The sequence below is a fragment of the Sphaerodactylus townsendi genome, linkage group LG04, assembly GCF_021028975.2.
Source record: "Sphaerodactylus townsendi isolate TG3544 linkage group LG04, MPM_Stown_v2.3, whole genome shotgun sequence".
NCBI lineage: Eukaryota > Metazoa > Chordata > Lepidosauria > Squamata > Sphaerodactylidae > Sphaerodactylus > Sphaerodactylus townsendi.
Window position 1 is genome coordinate 80,517,515 of NC_059428.1, and position 17,521 is coordinate 80,535,035.

At 39.2% G+C, this 17,521-nt stretch overlaps 1 protein-coding gene across 1 annotated transcript in view; it reads right to left on the reverse strand.

The window, feature by feature from the left end:
* Positions 1 to 17,521, reverse strand: part of POLA1 (DNA polymerase alpha 1, catalytic subunit) — a 226,278-nt gene that overhangs the window by 34,441 nt on the left and 174,316 nt on the right. The window contains exon 36 of the mRNA XM_048493186.1: positions 12,206 to 12,299. Within this exon, the coding sequence (XP_048349143.1) occupies positions 12,206 to 12,299 (94 nt within the window). The remainder of the gene's footprint in view (positions 1 to 12,205; positions 12,300 to 17,521) is intronic.

Below are 17,521 nucleotides of genomic sequence, written 5' to 3' on the forward strand. Positions count from 1 at the left end.
CAAGTACAAAAGTGAGAGAAAAGTCTAAGTGGATGGTATTACCAAGTGGTTGGAAGGCTGGTTGTGGATAGAAATGTTTGAAGGGATAGCAGAGCCCACACCATTTCCCCCTCAAGAGAAGAAAGTATGACAGCACTCAAGTCTACTAAACCAAGGTAAGACCCACTTCTTAATTACATGTACATGTTATCTGTTAAGAAACTGATTATTGTGTTTGAATGTTCTTAGTATGCAAAGGAGAAGGATCAGGACAAAATCAGAACTGATATGCTCTGGTTCTGACCACCATTTACTCTGGCTGTGCTCACTATTGATTGCTCTCTACCCCAGCTGAACACTAGCCATCACTGCAACAAAATGTTGCAAATGTAAAACTTTGTGTAGTATCATGCATGTTCATAGTTCCATGCTGCATGCTCTCCCACTCTCTCTGCTCTTTTTGAGCATAGTGGCTGATTGATTTGTGGGGAAAGTGGGGATTAGAAATGTGCGAGCTAGTTCAACTCATCAGAACTAGGAACCTCATGTTTTAATGTGTCTGGTTGTCTGGTGATAAGTAGACTGTAAAAAGAAAAATGTATCAATTTTGTTTAAAGTTAAAAGTGCAATTGTAAAGAATGGTTGTACCTGATGTAGTTTAATCTTGCATTTAAAAAATAGTACATTAAATATTTAAACATAACTACCTTAGAAATATTTACTTATGCATTAGTTTATTATGTGTGCAGATTTCATGACTAATATAAATATTGTTATTATCATGCTTGTTGTAATTTATGCATTTACTTTTTTAACCAAAACAGCTATTAAGTATAGCATAAATCATGAAAATCAACCCCCCAGCACAAACCATTAAAACAATTAAAAACTAGTTAAATATAAAACATAATAGCAGCAGTTAAAGCATTGGTTAGGAAAAGGGATAAATGAGGGAATGCTGAACAAAACAAAAAAGTCTTCACTCACTGGTCAAAGACGGCAGCAGAAGTGGACAGACAAATCTCCCTGGGGAGAAAGTTCCAGAACCTTGGTGCCATGACCAAGGAAACTCTCTCCAAGGTTTGTATCCATTTAAACGTAGAAGCTGGGGGAACATGAAACAGGACCTTTGAAGACGACCACGGTGGTCATCTTAAGATGAAGTATTTTAATTGTTACAAAAGTGGAATGCATTACAGTACACCTTTGTAGGCATTTTATTAAGGCCATAGGTTCAGAAACCTAAGACATCAGAACGTCACTATCAGGCAGTATGCCTTCCAAACAGACCATTGCTATGAAATATGATTTAAAGCACTATAACTCACTGAAGTAACCAAGAGTCAGTCTTTGAGAAGTTCATCAGTCATATCTTTTTTACTTCCCCAAAGGAATCCTCAAAAAGAAACTGGAAATTAATTTCTTAGATTCTACATTTCAGTCCTGATACTGAAGATACAGATGACTTTCCACACTGAAGAGAGAAAAGGGCATCTTATATTGATCATGGTAACACTGTCCTACGATGGCAAAACCTCAGGTACTGTTATTGGGTTAAAAATATGCTTTGATATGTGTTATTTTAATGACTTGCAACTAACGAATTCTTTTTGGTAGGGAGCCCCAACAGAGTGACATTTTTAGGTTTAGTGACATCTGCTATGCAACCTTACAACTGATTAGCAAAACTTACTTTAAATAGAACTTACATCAGACTTATTCAGATCGTTCTGGGGCCAATTTTTAGCTTGCAAGCTGCACTTTACAACACAAAGAATGCTTGGTGAGAATGTATTGTCAAAGGCTTTCACGGCTGGATTCAACTGGTTATGGTGGGTTTTCTGGGCTGTGTGGCTATGGTCTGGTAGATCTTGCTCCTAACGTTTCGCCTGCATCTGTGGCTGGCATCTTCAGAAATGTATCACAGAGGTGTATCACACTCTATCTAGATGCAATGGCTACTAAGCTTTTAAAAAGGGTTAGACAAATCAACCGATGATAGCAAATTTAAAGCTCAGTGAACAGTGGCAATCTCGGTCTGAACAGTATGTTCAATGTAATTGACAGAGTGAAACTGTCACCTTCATATTATGCTTGTGAGTGCCCAAAGATATCTTGTTGCAAACAGAATGGACCTTACAGCCCCATCTAAGAGACCAGGTGGCTGGTTGTGCCACTGCTCCCAAAGAAACTTTCTGGTGGTTTGGGGAGGCTTCAAAAGAATAAAAGCCTTCCTGCTGTCAAGAAGCCTCACGAGCTCAATAGACTTATGCCACCCAAAACTTGTAAGTCTCAAGTTCCTGCCCCTGGCATAATGCGGTAAATGGCCAGGAGGGAGGCTCCTCCCCTGGCCACGCCCCTGCTACGCTGATGGCGTCAGGGGTGCTGGGATGCTGGCGCCAAGTTCCTGTGCCGGGGGGGGGGGGCGGGACATGCCAGCAGTTTTGCCACTCTGTCAGGGCAAGTTTCGCAGGGAGGGCAAACCTGCCTGCATGGCTGCACGCCGCTTCAGCAGACAGATTTGCCCGCCCTTTGGATGGGTCTACTAGTCTTATCTAGCATGGAGATTTCTTGTCATGCATCCAACCACACAGTTAAAATGGCATTTAAAGTCTTAGAAAATGGTGCAACAGTTATTGGCAATTTTCCCACTTACTGAAGACACATTTTGCAGAGATGGTGTTCTTAAAGGTTGGCTCACCTCCAGAAACAAAATTTCAAGGGAATTAACTAATTTCAGTGGAAAGGAGAAGCAAAAAAGCTTCTGTGAAGTCCATGGATGGTTGGACACTCCTTTATGTTTATACCAGTCAGCATACAGAGAATTGCACAGTTAAATACAGTGGAGATTCACATCTGTGTTTTCAAACAATTCCATTGCAGCACAGTAAATCATTTTTGAAACTGATTCACATTTGAGTAGTACGTAATCTGTACATTAAACCAACATTGGTATCTAATGTCAATTGCAAAGTTTAAATATATGCCTATACCCCACACACTTAAATGGATAACTATTAAACAACTGACATTATTAAAAGACTAGTGAAAAACAAGTAGCTGATTATACCTACAGATCTATAGACAGCTTGGATCCTGCAGAACATTTCTGCTGGCAGAAGGAATTTCCATCCAGAAAGCAGACCTTTCTTGATTCCCTCTCCTGTGGCAGGGCAAAATGTCCCCCATGCTACTCTGAGGGTAAGAGGATCACCAGAAGTAACATGGGGAGAAAATTCAGCACAAATTGCCTCCCTCTTTTAGTTTGCAAAAATCTTCCATGGGATCTGATGCAATATTTCTAGAATATAAGATCATGTAAAAATGAATACAAACAAATGTGTTTGGCCAAGCAGCTCCAGGCAGTAAACCAAAGTAATCATGTGTATTTAAATTTGCTGTCCTCCTTTACATGCCTCTGTGAAATGGCTTCTACTCATGAAGAGGCACTTCACTTTTTACACTGTGCAGTGGTCTGGAACAGGAGATCCTACATAGAAAATCTAACAAACAAAATGGTACAGACTGTGGATTATTTACTTACATGTACTTTACCAATTAGGATTATGACCACAGTGTACGGCAATGAAAATAACTCTTCAGTTGAACTGTGAGATTTGCACTAGAGATGTGATTACTCCAATTCAATTCACAAGTCAGAGTTCTGTTAATTTGGTTCTTGGTGGTCAGGAAAAAAATAGCAGTTGTCTTTCTCCCAACCAAAATAATGAAATTAAACTGACATTAAAATTAATACATGTACAAAAATGTTTTATAAATAACATAAAATACAACAAAAGAGACAAATGAGATAGGAAAACTAGTCAAGGAAAGGGATAGGACAAAAACATTTAGAATAACTATATATCAAAACTAAAAGGCAGAAAAATGACATATTTCCACATTCCTAAACTTGGTACATAGGGAAATTATCAGCAAATATGCCCTCAACCCTATGGCCAGCTGACCAACAGATTCTAATGAAACTCGTATTACTGTTTCTTGATCCCCATAAAGGCATACCAACTAATACTTTCGATTATACAGGTAGCAGTAGTGTGGAACATTCTTTGTTAATTAGGCATCCAATAGTGACAAATTATGCACCTATTACAGATGACCTTTGGAGTCACTCAAGGTACATTCACAATCATGCATTAAAATCTGCTTTTCACTGTAATGTGTGAATGTATGAAATTAAATGAGGCTTGCAATGTAATCAGTGTGGTTGGTTGCCTTAATATATTCCATTTCAATTTCAAATCACCACAAGCCAAGAGTGATGAATCTAATTTGATCTATTGCTCACAAAACCAGTGAAAGGAAATTTCAGCAACCCTATTGACAACTGGCAATATGGCCGTAATTCAAAAGTGGTTAATAGGTTCTAACCTCAATAGAAGTCTTAAAATATTCAATCCTAGAAAAATAAATTCCACTATTACAGAAAGGCACAATAATTTTCGCCTAACTAAAGCTATATGAGAAAACTGGATGTTTTGATAGAGAAGGCATTAACTTCATAGTAAAACCTATAAATGTCCATGGTTCTTGGAAGAAGATATAGTTTCAGAGGTTAACCATGTTAGTCTGCAGTCAGAGCTAGATTATAGTCCGGTGGCACCTAAATTCTCTAAGGTGCCACTTGATTGAAATCAAAATAATAAGAGTAAGACTAAATTTCAGGAACGTATGGCATGTAAAATGAATTCAATGATATCTTTATTATTTGACATTTATGTAACTATTATTGCCTGACAACTGAATCTAGTAAAGACTATGAGAAAGAATGCACAGTAGACTTGCAAGCTTTTTTAAATACAGGCCAAGTCATGGTCCACTCTCTATTCTTCAGGGAGCAGCCATGATCCACTTCCCCCATCCCTCTAACAATACTTTTGATATGAAACATGTGCACACATGCATTTCTACAATTTAAAAAACCCAACAGTATACAGCTATCTATTCTCTTCTGAATCAGGAACAAAAAATAAGTCACTCTTTGTGCTCTTCAGTGATGATTTATATGTAATAAAGACATTTCTTCCTCTGAAGTTCCTACAGGCATCCAAATCAAAGAATTCCGATATCTAATATTTGTCACCATTTTTGTTGCTGATTTAATCCAATAGTTGTAGCCCACTCATAGCTACACAAACATGTAACAGGCATATAAATAACTGCATTTTAATTCTAAGTTCATAATATTTGACACTAATAGGATTATTTGTTTTTATCTAGTAAATAAAATAGCTCAATCTGTCATTCACCTCCTTTTATTCTTTATTTTCATGCCACATACATCTTTTGTAATATGAAAATGTCTGTTTTAAGTGGAACTATTACAGTACGTAATACTTTCATGTCAAAATAATTGCATTATAAGATTAAGAATTAAATTATTTAAGATGGGAAAACATTGTGATATGCAGTTGGCAGTTACAATCTGGGCAGGATCAACTTCTTCATAGGTTAAAATAAGGTTTAAAAAGGTTAAAAATAACATGATTAGACAACAGTGACATCCACTTGCATTCTGTTTTAAGGATCTGGGTATAAATTTAAAATCAGTCACCAATGACAGGTGGCAAGATGCTATAACCTGATGGTTTTATTTTCTACAATGATTTTGGAGGCAAACATTCAAATTATTAAAACCTTCTCACAAAAAAGGCAAATAGTAAACATGACCCTATTATGAGAGGCTCATATAATGTACAGTGAAAACTCTGAACTGAAGAGTAAAGATGTTATTGCAAGTCCAGCATGACGTGAATGAATATTTTAAACTCAGAGTTATTCAACAATTAAACCAATTAACAGCCCAATCTGGGGAAAGATGGACCTACCTGAGGAACTAGTGCAGCAGCATGCCTGAGTGGGTGCTCACCATGTTGGCACAAGGGGCAAATGCACCAGTGGAAGGGGGATATACACGGGCAAGTACCACCATTTCCCAGCCCCTCTGGTGTAAAAAGCTGTGCTGACATTGCTGGGGGCATTTCGGGGGTGGACCAGGGGGTGAAGTTGACCTTAGTCAGCTTCCTCTGCCCTCCTCGCCCCCATATGTCAATGCAGCTGGTCTGGCACATATGCGATATTTTTTGTGGCATAAGTCCGTTATCCCCAAATGGGGATTTTGGTGGGCCAGAGTTTCAGTTTGCTGTTTTGCACTTTCTGCATTATGGAGAACTCCTTTGGATGGTGCTGCATCCTCCTGCCCAAGGGGTTGAGATTGGCTGTAAATCTTGCATATTCTTAAAATGTTGAAGTTTCATAATTTTCATTTTAAATCAACGAAAATTGAAAATGGGCAAAGTCATTCAGTGCAAATCATCTGACTGACAGACTGAGGGGAAAGAGCTAGCAACCGTAAGAGCAGCCCCAAGGTGCTGGAAAAAGTGGACATACATGAAAGACTCCTCTGTGTATAGTATAGTATCCTCACTTAACTCCTGCAGTAGACATCTGGTGCCCTAGCCCCGAATGAATGCTTGCTCTACAGTGTGTATATTTCTACTGCCTTCTTGCATCTCTCACTTATTCTTTGAATGGTTATCAGTGCATTCATACTGAAGGGCCTTGCGCCTATGCAGTGTTTAAGTTTGGAAGAAGTGATGCCTCCTGTTCAGTCCCTTCCCAAATGTACAAGCACATTACAGCAATTTTCTTTGCAGACTGAGTGAATGCATAGGTGATAAGTTGCAAGCAAGAACCACAGTTTGAGGTAAGCAACCTGTTTTCACTTTTTTGTGGTTTTTGTGCTTCACACTGATTGATGGGTGCAAATTAGCAAGCTACCTTACCTGGAAGGTAGGTGCTCCAGGAAACAGGGAGCTGAGGACTACTCTGCCAAAGAATATGTCTGTTATAGCCCTGGTATCTACAGAGAAGTGCCTCACAAAGGTTGAAGGCAGGGACCATGTGGCTGCTCTGGAAATAAAATCTTCCTCCAGAAGGCAGAGGATGTAACAATAGTCCTTGGGGAATGAGTCTGAATTTTTGTGGAAATGGCTGTGAGTCAACTCACAGCAAAACTCAACAGTCTAACAAATGTAGTGACTGAACCTCTGTGAGAAGATACACTACTCCCTTCTTAGGGTCCAAGTAGCATAGGAATGATGCATAAATTATTAAGGCAGTCTCAAAAATACCCCCTTTTTGTTCAAGATGTTAAAGGGCAACCAAAATGCCCTAAAGGCTTTTATTTATTTATTTAAATTATTTATAATGCCTTTCTCACTGGGACTCAAAGCATGGTGAAAACTGATTGAGAAAACTTTCCCTGCTCTCCCACAACACCAGGGCTACCCAGTAAAATTGATAACCAGGATATATAGGACAGACATAATTATAGATTTTACTGCTTAAAAAGTAGCCATGCCCCCTCTTTCAAATGGCTGTCGCATTGTAATAACGAAATTCTAGCTAGGGACCAATCTGTAGGCCCCTGATCAAAGTAGTGCTCAGCTTTAGCTGCCTTCACAAGCTTCACAGATTATGTTTCGAGAACTTTCTTAGTCCCATCTACCTCACAAGGTCTTTCGTTGTGAGCAGAGGAAGGGAAAGGAGTTTGCAAGCCACTTCAATTCTTGCTGCAGAAGACAGAGGCGGGGTATAAATCCAAATTCTTCCTCTCTTCTACTACCCAGAGACAGGAAAAAGCAGAAAACCTTTGTTTGTCTCTTGCTATTAAAACCCCATGAGAAGTTGCCATAAGTCATCTGTGACCTGATAGCACTTTTTCATCACCATGAACATGACAGTGGTTTCCTATAAAACGATTTCACAAAACAGAATGCCAATCCCCTCCTCCCCATCACATATTCTACTCAAAAGGATACAGCAAGTAAGCATGAACAACTGAGCTGAGATTTCTAAACCCAAACTCAATTAGAATCCATCTGACAACTCTGTTTCTCAGTAATTTATTTAATTCCAGTTTCATATTATTTATATTTTAGTAGGTTGTCATTATAAATGTTTTAAAGCAACTAATTTTTTATCTTCTGGTAGATAACAGGAGCTTTAGTAGCATAAATAGGCATAAGTGTTGGAGGGGGAAACCTTATTATACTTTCATAATCCAGTAAAGGCAGATGTTGATCTCTGTTAGTAACATTCTTAGTGATTTGCTGATTTAAAGAGGAGGCCATGAATTAAATCAGGATGTGTTAAGGAAGAAAATAGATCACCGATCAGTCTTTTAAATGATCTCCAGTTCATAAAATAAGATTTTAGAATTTTTTTAACTAGATAATTATACTTCCTGATTTTGTAATTAGTGGAACTACATGTAATTACATAATAATTATGATAGTAATTACGTAATTAAGATGTATAATTATGTAGTAAAAAACATTATGGAAATAAAAACTATCAACTGTATAACCACAATACATCTACAAAAAATCTCACCCATTACTTTAAAACTGTATTTTCCAACATTTTTAAAAAAATCATTGATTAGTCTACTATATCAACTTCCTGATGGCAAAATAAAGAAAAAACGTACAGATATTAAGATACTGAATTATCCTCTTAAGACTTAATTATACCAATTTATTAACAGCCACATTAATACATGTTACTCAAAGTCACATTTAAAAGTAAACCAATTGAAATCACACTGAAGAAAATGATATAAAGCTTAGGAAAACTTTATAGCTTTAAGACTTCAGCTTTTAATATGTCTTAAATATTAACATCAAAAAATATCAAAAATACAATGCATGTCTAAAAAATATTAAAATTGGATACTCTCTAATGAGCAACATTCTACTTATCTGTATTGTGATTTTTTCCCCCTGAAGGCTTTTAAAATGTTGTACTTTGCGGTTATAAAATTTATCTTACAACTCTACCATCAAAATGGGCCTGCATATCCCTATTCCACTTGGCTATGAATCCTTGAAGAACGGTTTTCCTGTAGCTTGAATCTGAGAGATCTAATGTGATATAGAATACACAGCACATTGAGTTACTGCCAAACCAATGGGAAATTATATAATTATTCCTCCCTAGAATGATATGGCCCTTACCTTGATGGCCCAGGCAAGCTCTATCTAGTCATGGGTAGTTAAGTATGGTCAGACCTGGTTAGCACTTGGATGGGAGACCACCAAGGAACTTCAGCGTTGCTACACAGTAAGGCAGGCAATGGCAACCACTTCTGGTCATATCTTCTCCTGAAAACTCTTTGGGATCGCCATACATTGGGTACAATTTGACACCACTTTTCAGCATCACCAGAATGATAGTCATAATGAACCTAGTTGTATGACAAGTTATTTTCAAACCCACTTCAGCAAATCCATTTGGTGATGAACTTCACACAGGTATGCCCAACTCAATCCATATTTTCAAAACCCACAAATTCTCATATTGGCCTTATTGCCCAAAATATACTGGTACTGAGTGCCAAAGCATTACATTCTGGAAATGTCAACTATTTTTAAACGTTGCATTTCATTCTGAGGTTTCTTTCCAGATACAACTGCAATATTCTGCATGTACTTTTCCTGCGTAACCACCACCTGCTAACAAAGACATCTGATGATCCACCTATTAGTAACTCTGAGGAATACTACCATTATGAATGGTCTTCTTGTAAAGCTTTCTAACAACTCATCCATAAAAACCACTTTGTACAGATATTTGGCAGACCAAGTTATGAACGCACAGAGGAAAAACAATGTTTAAATTACAGGATACAAACAAATATTCAAAGTTTGATTTTGTGTTTTGCATGTAGGTCATACAGCCCAACAGTTTCATTTTTCTAAATGCAATTTTGCAGCTTATTCATCCAGAAACTAAATCAAGCATGTTTAGTATTTTTATGAAGGCTGAAGTGTAAAATGGTGCTATAACTGTGTAAAAGTATTTACTGAGAATGCATTTAGTTTTTTTATGAAACAAAGTATAAAAATGAAAAGTGTGAAGGTGTCTTAAATATACCACTTTGAAGATACAGACAATGCTTTTAATATTCAACTTTGTTTCAATCAATAAATATCTCAATATAACTTAGCCTCTCACTTTTTCTTTAGGCATTCTTCTGATACCTTTAGAACCTGTATTCCAAAGACAGAGAACTTTATAATTAAGGTATTTAGAAAAAAGTCTTTTCTTCAGCTAGGTTAGTATTTTATTTTTTTTTGGCATGCAATGGAGTACAAAAGTACCAGTCACAATAGAATAAACAAAATACATAGCACCTTATTTCTGGTATGATAATTGTTTTTTTTTTCATGGTTCCCATTTAGGGTCCTAAAGTACTCCTTGGAAGGCATATCTATATCTGCTGGCAAGGAAGATCACTGTTTGAAATGAAGTCTGGTTTGTTCAGATAGCATACCTATTACAACTCTCAACTGAGAGCTAGTCCAAAATTCCTTATGATGCTTCTTTGTAACACTGCATGGAACTTTATTGTGCTAATACGGATCGGATAGTCAATCAAAATGACAGAGTGCTTTGTTATTTTAAAGATGAAAAAGTTTATTGTAGAGTAAGCCAACACCTATTTATCAAATGCATCTCCACAATGGACAAAAGCATAGCTGTGTTAGGATACAAACAGAACAAAGATGTGAGTGTGTTTGGAGGAGTTATTACAAGGCTAGAATATCAAGCATTCCAAGAAGTGTGGTAATTTAATAGCAGATCAAAAGAATGAATATGAACCACTCGATGATGTATCTTTAAGAAGTGTTAACTTTTTTCCTATCCCTTTGTCAAGGTAATTGGTCAAGTGTTGCAGTTCCCGTTCCTGGACTGCACACCTAAAACTTGCCTCTCATCCTCAGGCAAATACTACTACTAACACACAGCTCCTCTGATCCCAGGTCCTATATCCAATAGACTGACTTCAAAATAGTGACCTTACAGTAGTAAAATAATGTTTAAAATCTGCAATTCTGACTGACATATCTACCTTAGCAACTATAAAGCCTTTAAAGATTCCATGCTATAGCAACTGCTTCTGCCAAACCCTGGAAGCATAAAGGAGAGTTGATTGGTGGGAGGGAGGGAGCAAGTGCCTGACTTAGGACAGACTGCTGCTTCCTCACTCTGCAAACTGGTTTGTTAATGCTGAATCTGTTAATTTGCATTGAAATCTCTCTGTTGTTGCTTGTTTATGTGGGCTTGGGAAGCAGGGGTGTGTGTGCGTAAGCTGATTGGTCCGCAGTTGAGTCAAGAAAAGCAGGTTAAAAGTACTTTAAATAAATAATAACATAAATGGACTATTCTGAATATTTTCAAATCTTATAATTCCCGATATTTTGAATCATTTCAAATATTCTTGTTTTGAATATCCAGAATCCCATTGACTCTTACAGAATGCATGCTATGGTGCCCAAAACATTAAAATGAAACATATTCTCCAGATAGCCAAGAAGCAAGGGCAGTAAGAGCAGTTTTTCCTGATTGATATAGCCAAGAATATGCCATAGGAGGGGAGACAGGGGTGATAGAAAAGCCTGTGATTGAAGTGTTAATACTGCATCCGTAATAAGCATTCCAAATCTAATCCAACTTTCCTCCTATTTATTTATATTTATTAATTTATAAAAAGTATTTATATACCACATTTCCAATAAGGCAGAAACTTCTAATTGCTGCTCACCGTTGTTGACATATGGATTGACCAAGTTTGGAAGTGGGACACAAACTCAACATATTTCAAGGTATATCCAGATTAACTACCTTTGTTTTTCTGAATTTACTGAAAATTTATTTCACCCTGGGTAAAATTTTTGATTGGTGCCGTAGTATACATATTTAGGAAACATAGTGTCTACAATAAATATATCTAAGATGTTAGGCAAACACTGTAGTAAATAAAACCTCACAAAACCTCTTTCAACTTATATTGCATTGTATTGAGAGTTATTTTACTGTTGCTGAATTTAAGAAAGTCTTTCCAGAAAAGGAAAGTGTTACAGAAGCACCACCAGCAGCCTGATCTCTTAGAAATGAGTTTAAAATAGCCTTTCCACAAACACAGCTCCTTCAATTGAGCAATGGTGTACAATGGATTATTAGACACACAGCTCCATTCTTGTACAGGGAATTCCTGAAATTCATGTAGTCAACTGACTTTGTGTATAGGATACTAGCAGAATGATGCGTACTGGAGTAGCACAGCTGAAATGGGTTACCTTTTATGATACAAATTTTCACTTTAAACTCACAGGGTAATTACAGTGTTTTAACATACCTTTCTCTTGATCAGTAAGTTTTTCCATTGCACAGTCCACATCAAAAATGTACCGGTAAAAGCACAGCTGGGTGTATAGGGCCTTGTCAGAATACTGAAAAATAAAAAGAACAAATGGAACACAGTTGAGAAAAAGCACATAACAAAAAAGCATGTGAAGTTGCACATTTTCTGTGCTACTTATTGGATTTTAAACTGTTAATTTTAAACTTTTATAAAGGAACCAACTTTGTTTTTCAATGTAATAGAAAAACATTTTTTAAAATAAAAAAATCATCCCAAATTGTAATTATCTGGTGTTTTGTTCATATGAGTATGTGCTTTGATTTAGTTCAAGACTATTAAGATACATAAATGCTCTCAGTTCAGTAACATAAAATGTCTCACATAAAAATTCCTATTTATTTTTCATCTTAAATCCAAACACAATTTAAAATGTATTGTCGAAGGCTTTCATGGTCGGATTCAACTGGTTGTTGTGGGTTTTCTGGGCTGTCTGGTGGTGGTCCGGTAGACCACGGCCACACAGCCCGGAAAACCCACAACAAACAATTTAAAACGTTCCTAAGTGTAAATCCATATAGTTCCTCTAATGTATTATCATGGGTCAGATCTAAATCACTATGAATGAAGCTCCATTTCCAGAATATATTCTTCCCAACACCATTTTACTAGCCATCAAAGCTGCTTCTGAGAGACAAGGGGATTCTGCAAAGTGTCCCGAGCCGGCCACAATGGTAGCTCAAGACATCTGTAGCCTGAGACCTCATCGCTATTACTCCACCCTGCTTAGAAGCTGGAGAAGACAACTAACCATACCTCTTTCCAGCTCCAGCTTTTTTTGTAAAGCCATGGATGTGATATAGGGCTTCAGGAACTCTCTTTAGATTATGTTCCTTACAGGAGCTTAACCAGGCCAACATTCAATCCAGAATTATGGGAAGGAAGTGTTAAGAAGAAGTTTAGAAACTGGCACAGATTGCAGTGCTGATTTAAAGAGGCCTGTAGGGTCAAGAGGCTTATTCTACCTCCTGAGAAGGGATGAAAGTAGCTGGGTGAGAAACAGATAGTTGGCTAATTGGTGGTTAGCAGGACAGGAGCTGCTGCCTTCACAATCTGCTGCCTGAAGTGGCCTCATGATGCCAAACCTAACTTCATAAAAAGACAAATTATGGACTTAAGTCATTCAAAGATATAGGGGTCTAGATCTGCTACAGGGTATCAATAAAGCCATCTGATCACATTTAATTACTCATACAAATCTAACAATACTTTGGATTTTTATAAACAATCTACAGCAGTGCACCATAGGTTATTCTGTATTTAGAAATTTGCAGTCTCATATAAAGTGGCTTAGGTTATTTCACAAAGATTTATCATATTACTTACTTTTAGAGGGTATAGTTTAGCAGCTAACCAGATTGACATGGCTCCAGAAAATTAATTTGCCTTCAGGTACGTCTGCAGTTGAGCCACCACCATCCTAAGACCTTGCTCCAAAATGGAACGTTGGTCACTGGATGATAGTTGCCAAGGTGGCCCCCTTCAAAAGGGGACAGACCACTGCGTCTTTAAAAGGTGCCAGCATCACCCCTTCCCTCAAAGAGGCATTCACTATCTCCTGAACTGACTGGGCCTACTCTGGTTCCTCCTCCAGCTAGCTTTTATTAGCCAGAATGGACAAGGGTCTAGAGGACAAGTAGTAGGCCATATCCCTGCAAGCAACTTGTTCACATCCTTGGACCTCAAAATCTGAAAATGATCAACAAGACTAGATGGTGCTCCAGACACCTCCACAGGACACTGTTCAACTGTGGAATCCAATCCTGTGTGGAACTGAGTGAATTTATCCTTAAAGTGCCCAGCAAAATTGTCACAACAGATACCAAGGGGTATTCTGGCTACTGTCTTCTGAGTAGAGGACTGTAATCCATTCACCACCCTAAATAACTCTGCTGGATATCTACTTGTGGACTCAATAAGGGGGGAGAAGTATACCTTCTTTGCCACTGCTGCCACGTGATAGGCCTGATAATGGGCTCTCACCAATGTCTGGTCAGATCTGCAACAGAATTTCTGCCACCTGAACTCAAGAGGTCATCCCTCCTGCTTCATTGCCCTCAGTTCCCCCATATACCACTGATGACTCTGCCAGTGGGGCGAGGGTGCTCAGGAGCAATTGCGCTGATGGATCTGTTCATCTCACCATTCCAAAGTGAACCATGGCCTCGACAGGAGTGCTGATCATGTCACCAGAAAAACCCTCCCGAGCATTCAGGAATCCTTGGGATTCCATCCTGTTCCAAGGGTGAATTCAATTGACCCTCCACCCCTTTTTAATTGACCCACCACCACTTTAATGGACCCTCCACCCCTTCAGTGAGGTAGTGGCATCTGAAGCCCAGACTTTACCAGACAGTTGTCCATCCATGACAAGGGACAAATATTAAGACCCTCAATTAACAGATCAACCCCCCAATCCAGCCCATTGCAAAGACCAGGTCAAGAGCATGCCCAACTGAATGTGTTGGACTAGTAACGAACTGAGATAGCTCTATGGTTGCCATGGTGGCCATGAGGTCCTGCGCTGAACCATCAGAGGCATCCTCGATGTGGAGGTTGAAGTCCCTTAGAATCACTACACTGGGAACCTCTAACACCAACTCAGATACTGCCCCTACTAGCTTAGGCAGGGAGGTTGCTGGGCAGTGGGGTGAACAGTACACCAGCAGAAATCCCAACTTGGCCAAGCACCAAGAACAAGCTCTCCACTCCAGCCACAGGGCAGGCGGGTCGTCTGGAATCCCTCTGAACCACAACCACGTGCCCATCCCGCCCCAACAGCCTAGTTCAGGGGTAGGGAACCTGCGGCTCTCCAGATGTTCAGGAACTACAATTCCCATCAACCCCTACCAGCATGGCCAATTGGCCATGCTGACAGAGGCTGATGGGAATTGTAGTTCCTGAACATCTGGAGAGCCGCAGGTTCCCTACCCCTGGCCTAGTTGATGCTGCACAGTTACCTGATCAGCCAATTCCCTACCTTAAATAACAGTCCCCAGATTTTTTATCACCTTACTGCACTAGCTGGCAGGTAAAAGGAATCTTTCATCTCCCATCCAGAAGGAGGATGAAGGCAGATCTCACTCCCATCTCCCACCCTGGAGGACAGTTCACTGTTCTCTTTTCTCAGGCTACCCGCTCACCAAAGCCTTGTACGTCCTTATGCCATCCCATCGACCAATCTCAGCAGCAAGGGAGGAGCATATCTGGGGGTCTCCCCAGTCATCCACTACTGGATAAAAATCTCTTCCTCCAATTCTAACTAACCAACACCTCCCCTGCCCCCACTGGCCCCCCAGCAGCCGACCATGGCCGCCAGTCCCTGATCTTATGGATCTTATGGATCTGCGGCCTGAAAAGTCCATCCCCCATCAGCAGGGGTGTGGCTTTCCCTGCAGCAGAGGTAGCAGAATCAATCCCTCTGGTATACTCTCAGGGTAATGGCTTTTAGCTCAAATACCTATTAGCTGTTATAGCTGTGAAGTTGGTTTTGCACTGAGCTCGGCCCATTACGGTTTGCACACTGGAGAGTTTGCACATTGCAAACTCAATGCTACAGTATCATATACAATATATGACATGCTTTCTGAAACTGGTAATGTTCTAGCCAAACATAAGTATATTATGTTTTCGTACCCGTGCCTGTGTAATGTTTGAAATGGTCAAATTAGGTTCAAATATCTGCAAAATGCATATTTTACTGTTTACTCTGAAAGTTTCCCTTGTTATCTGTGCCTGGTAATGTTCTAGCCAAACATAAGTATATTATGTTTTCGTACCCGTGCCTGTGTAATGTTTGAAATGGTCAAATTAGGTTCAAATATCTGCAAAATGCATATTTTACTGTTTACTCTGAAAGTTTCCCTTGTTATCTGTGCTTTCTTCTCAATTAGAAAGCTATGGCCTAGAAAATGAAAAAAATGAGAGGTTACTGTTATTCAGTATATTGGTGAACTGTTTTGAAAGACTTTATATTAAACTGGTCTGAGTATTAAAAACTTAAAATTATGTTGCAGATCATATAGTCACTAGCAATAAAGACTGTTGTGCAAAAATAATACTACAGGCTCTAGAAAACTAATGCCCCCCAAGGCAAGAGACATGGCATATCTATAGGAAATTGTGCCCTGCCAAACATCTCAACTTTGCCAAGGAGGGGCCAGAATTCAAAGAAACTTTGCACCCAAAAGGCTTACCACTCTTGTTTCAAAAAGACAACACTCCACAGGTTTAAATGAGGTAATCTTTTTTATTTCCTCGACTAGCTCAAGGGAAAAAAAGTTAGGAGGTGCCTGTAAAAATAAGAAAAATGATCCCCATCTTCATATGTAACCCACATTTGCAAAGCTGAACCCACAACTGGGACTTGAGAGGACATTACCCCCACATTTTTTCTTAATTCTCCCCCTTCTTCTCGGCCTCTCACTGTTCATTCTGCCACCCCTTCTCTTAATCTTCCATTTCTACCCCACTACCACAAGTCTCTTTCTGGCCCCCTACCCCAGCTCTCTCTTTCTCCCTCATTACCCCAGCTCTGCTTTTGACTTTCGGGCCTGCTACCCCAGCTCTCTCTGTCTGCCCACTTATTCTATCTCTCTCTTTCTCTCTTCCTGCCCAAACTCCCTATTCTCTATGTTTCTGCTACCCTGCCCCAATTTTTAGTCTCTCTTTCTGCCTCTCCCCAAAACTTCTTCTCTTGTCCCTATTCCAACTCTCCCTTTCTCTCTTTTCACCCAGTCAATTCTTGGTACCTTGCCTGGAGTGCTCTGGGTGGGTGTGATGAGACCTCTCCCTCCTCAGCTCTGCTCTCACAACCTTAGCTGGAGTTTTTTCAAGTGCAGTGAGGTCTTCCCTCTCCTCCCAAACAGCCTAGGATGGCCTGTTCGGTCCTGACTGCTGGAACCAGGCTTGCTGCTGACTTACTTAAGAGTTGACTCAGGCAAGGAATAGGACAGCTGTGCAAAGACCTGTAATGGAGACTTGGCTCAGGCAAGGAATAGGTCAGCCCTGTGGGGATCCCAGAATTTTAAGAAATGTTACCAGCTGAGTGAGTAGTCTGGAAGTTGTAGTCACTCTGTACATCAGCCACTCTGTACATGAGAAATGGTACCCTCTGGATTATATCTCCCAGTATCCTTCACTTTCTGGTTGGGGAACATACTTCTCAATTATATAGTAAGACAAGCTTACATGTTCTAAATTTTAAAGACTGTATTCTGCATTAGGACATCAAAAATATAAAATACAAGACAA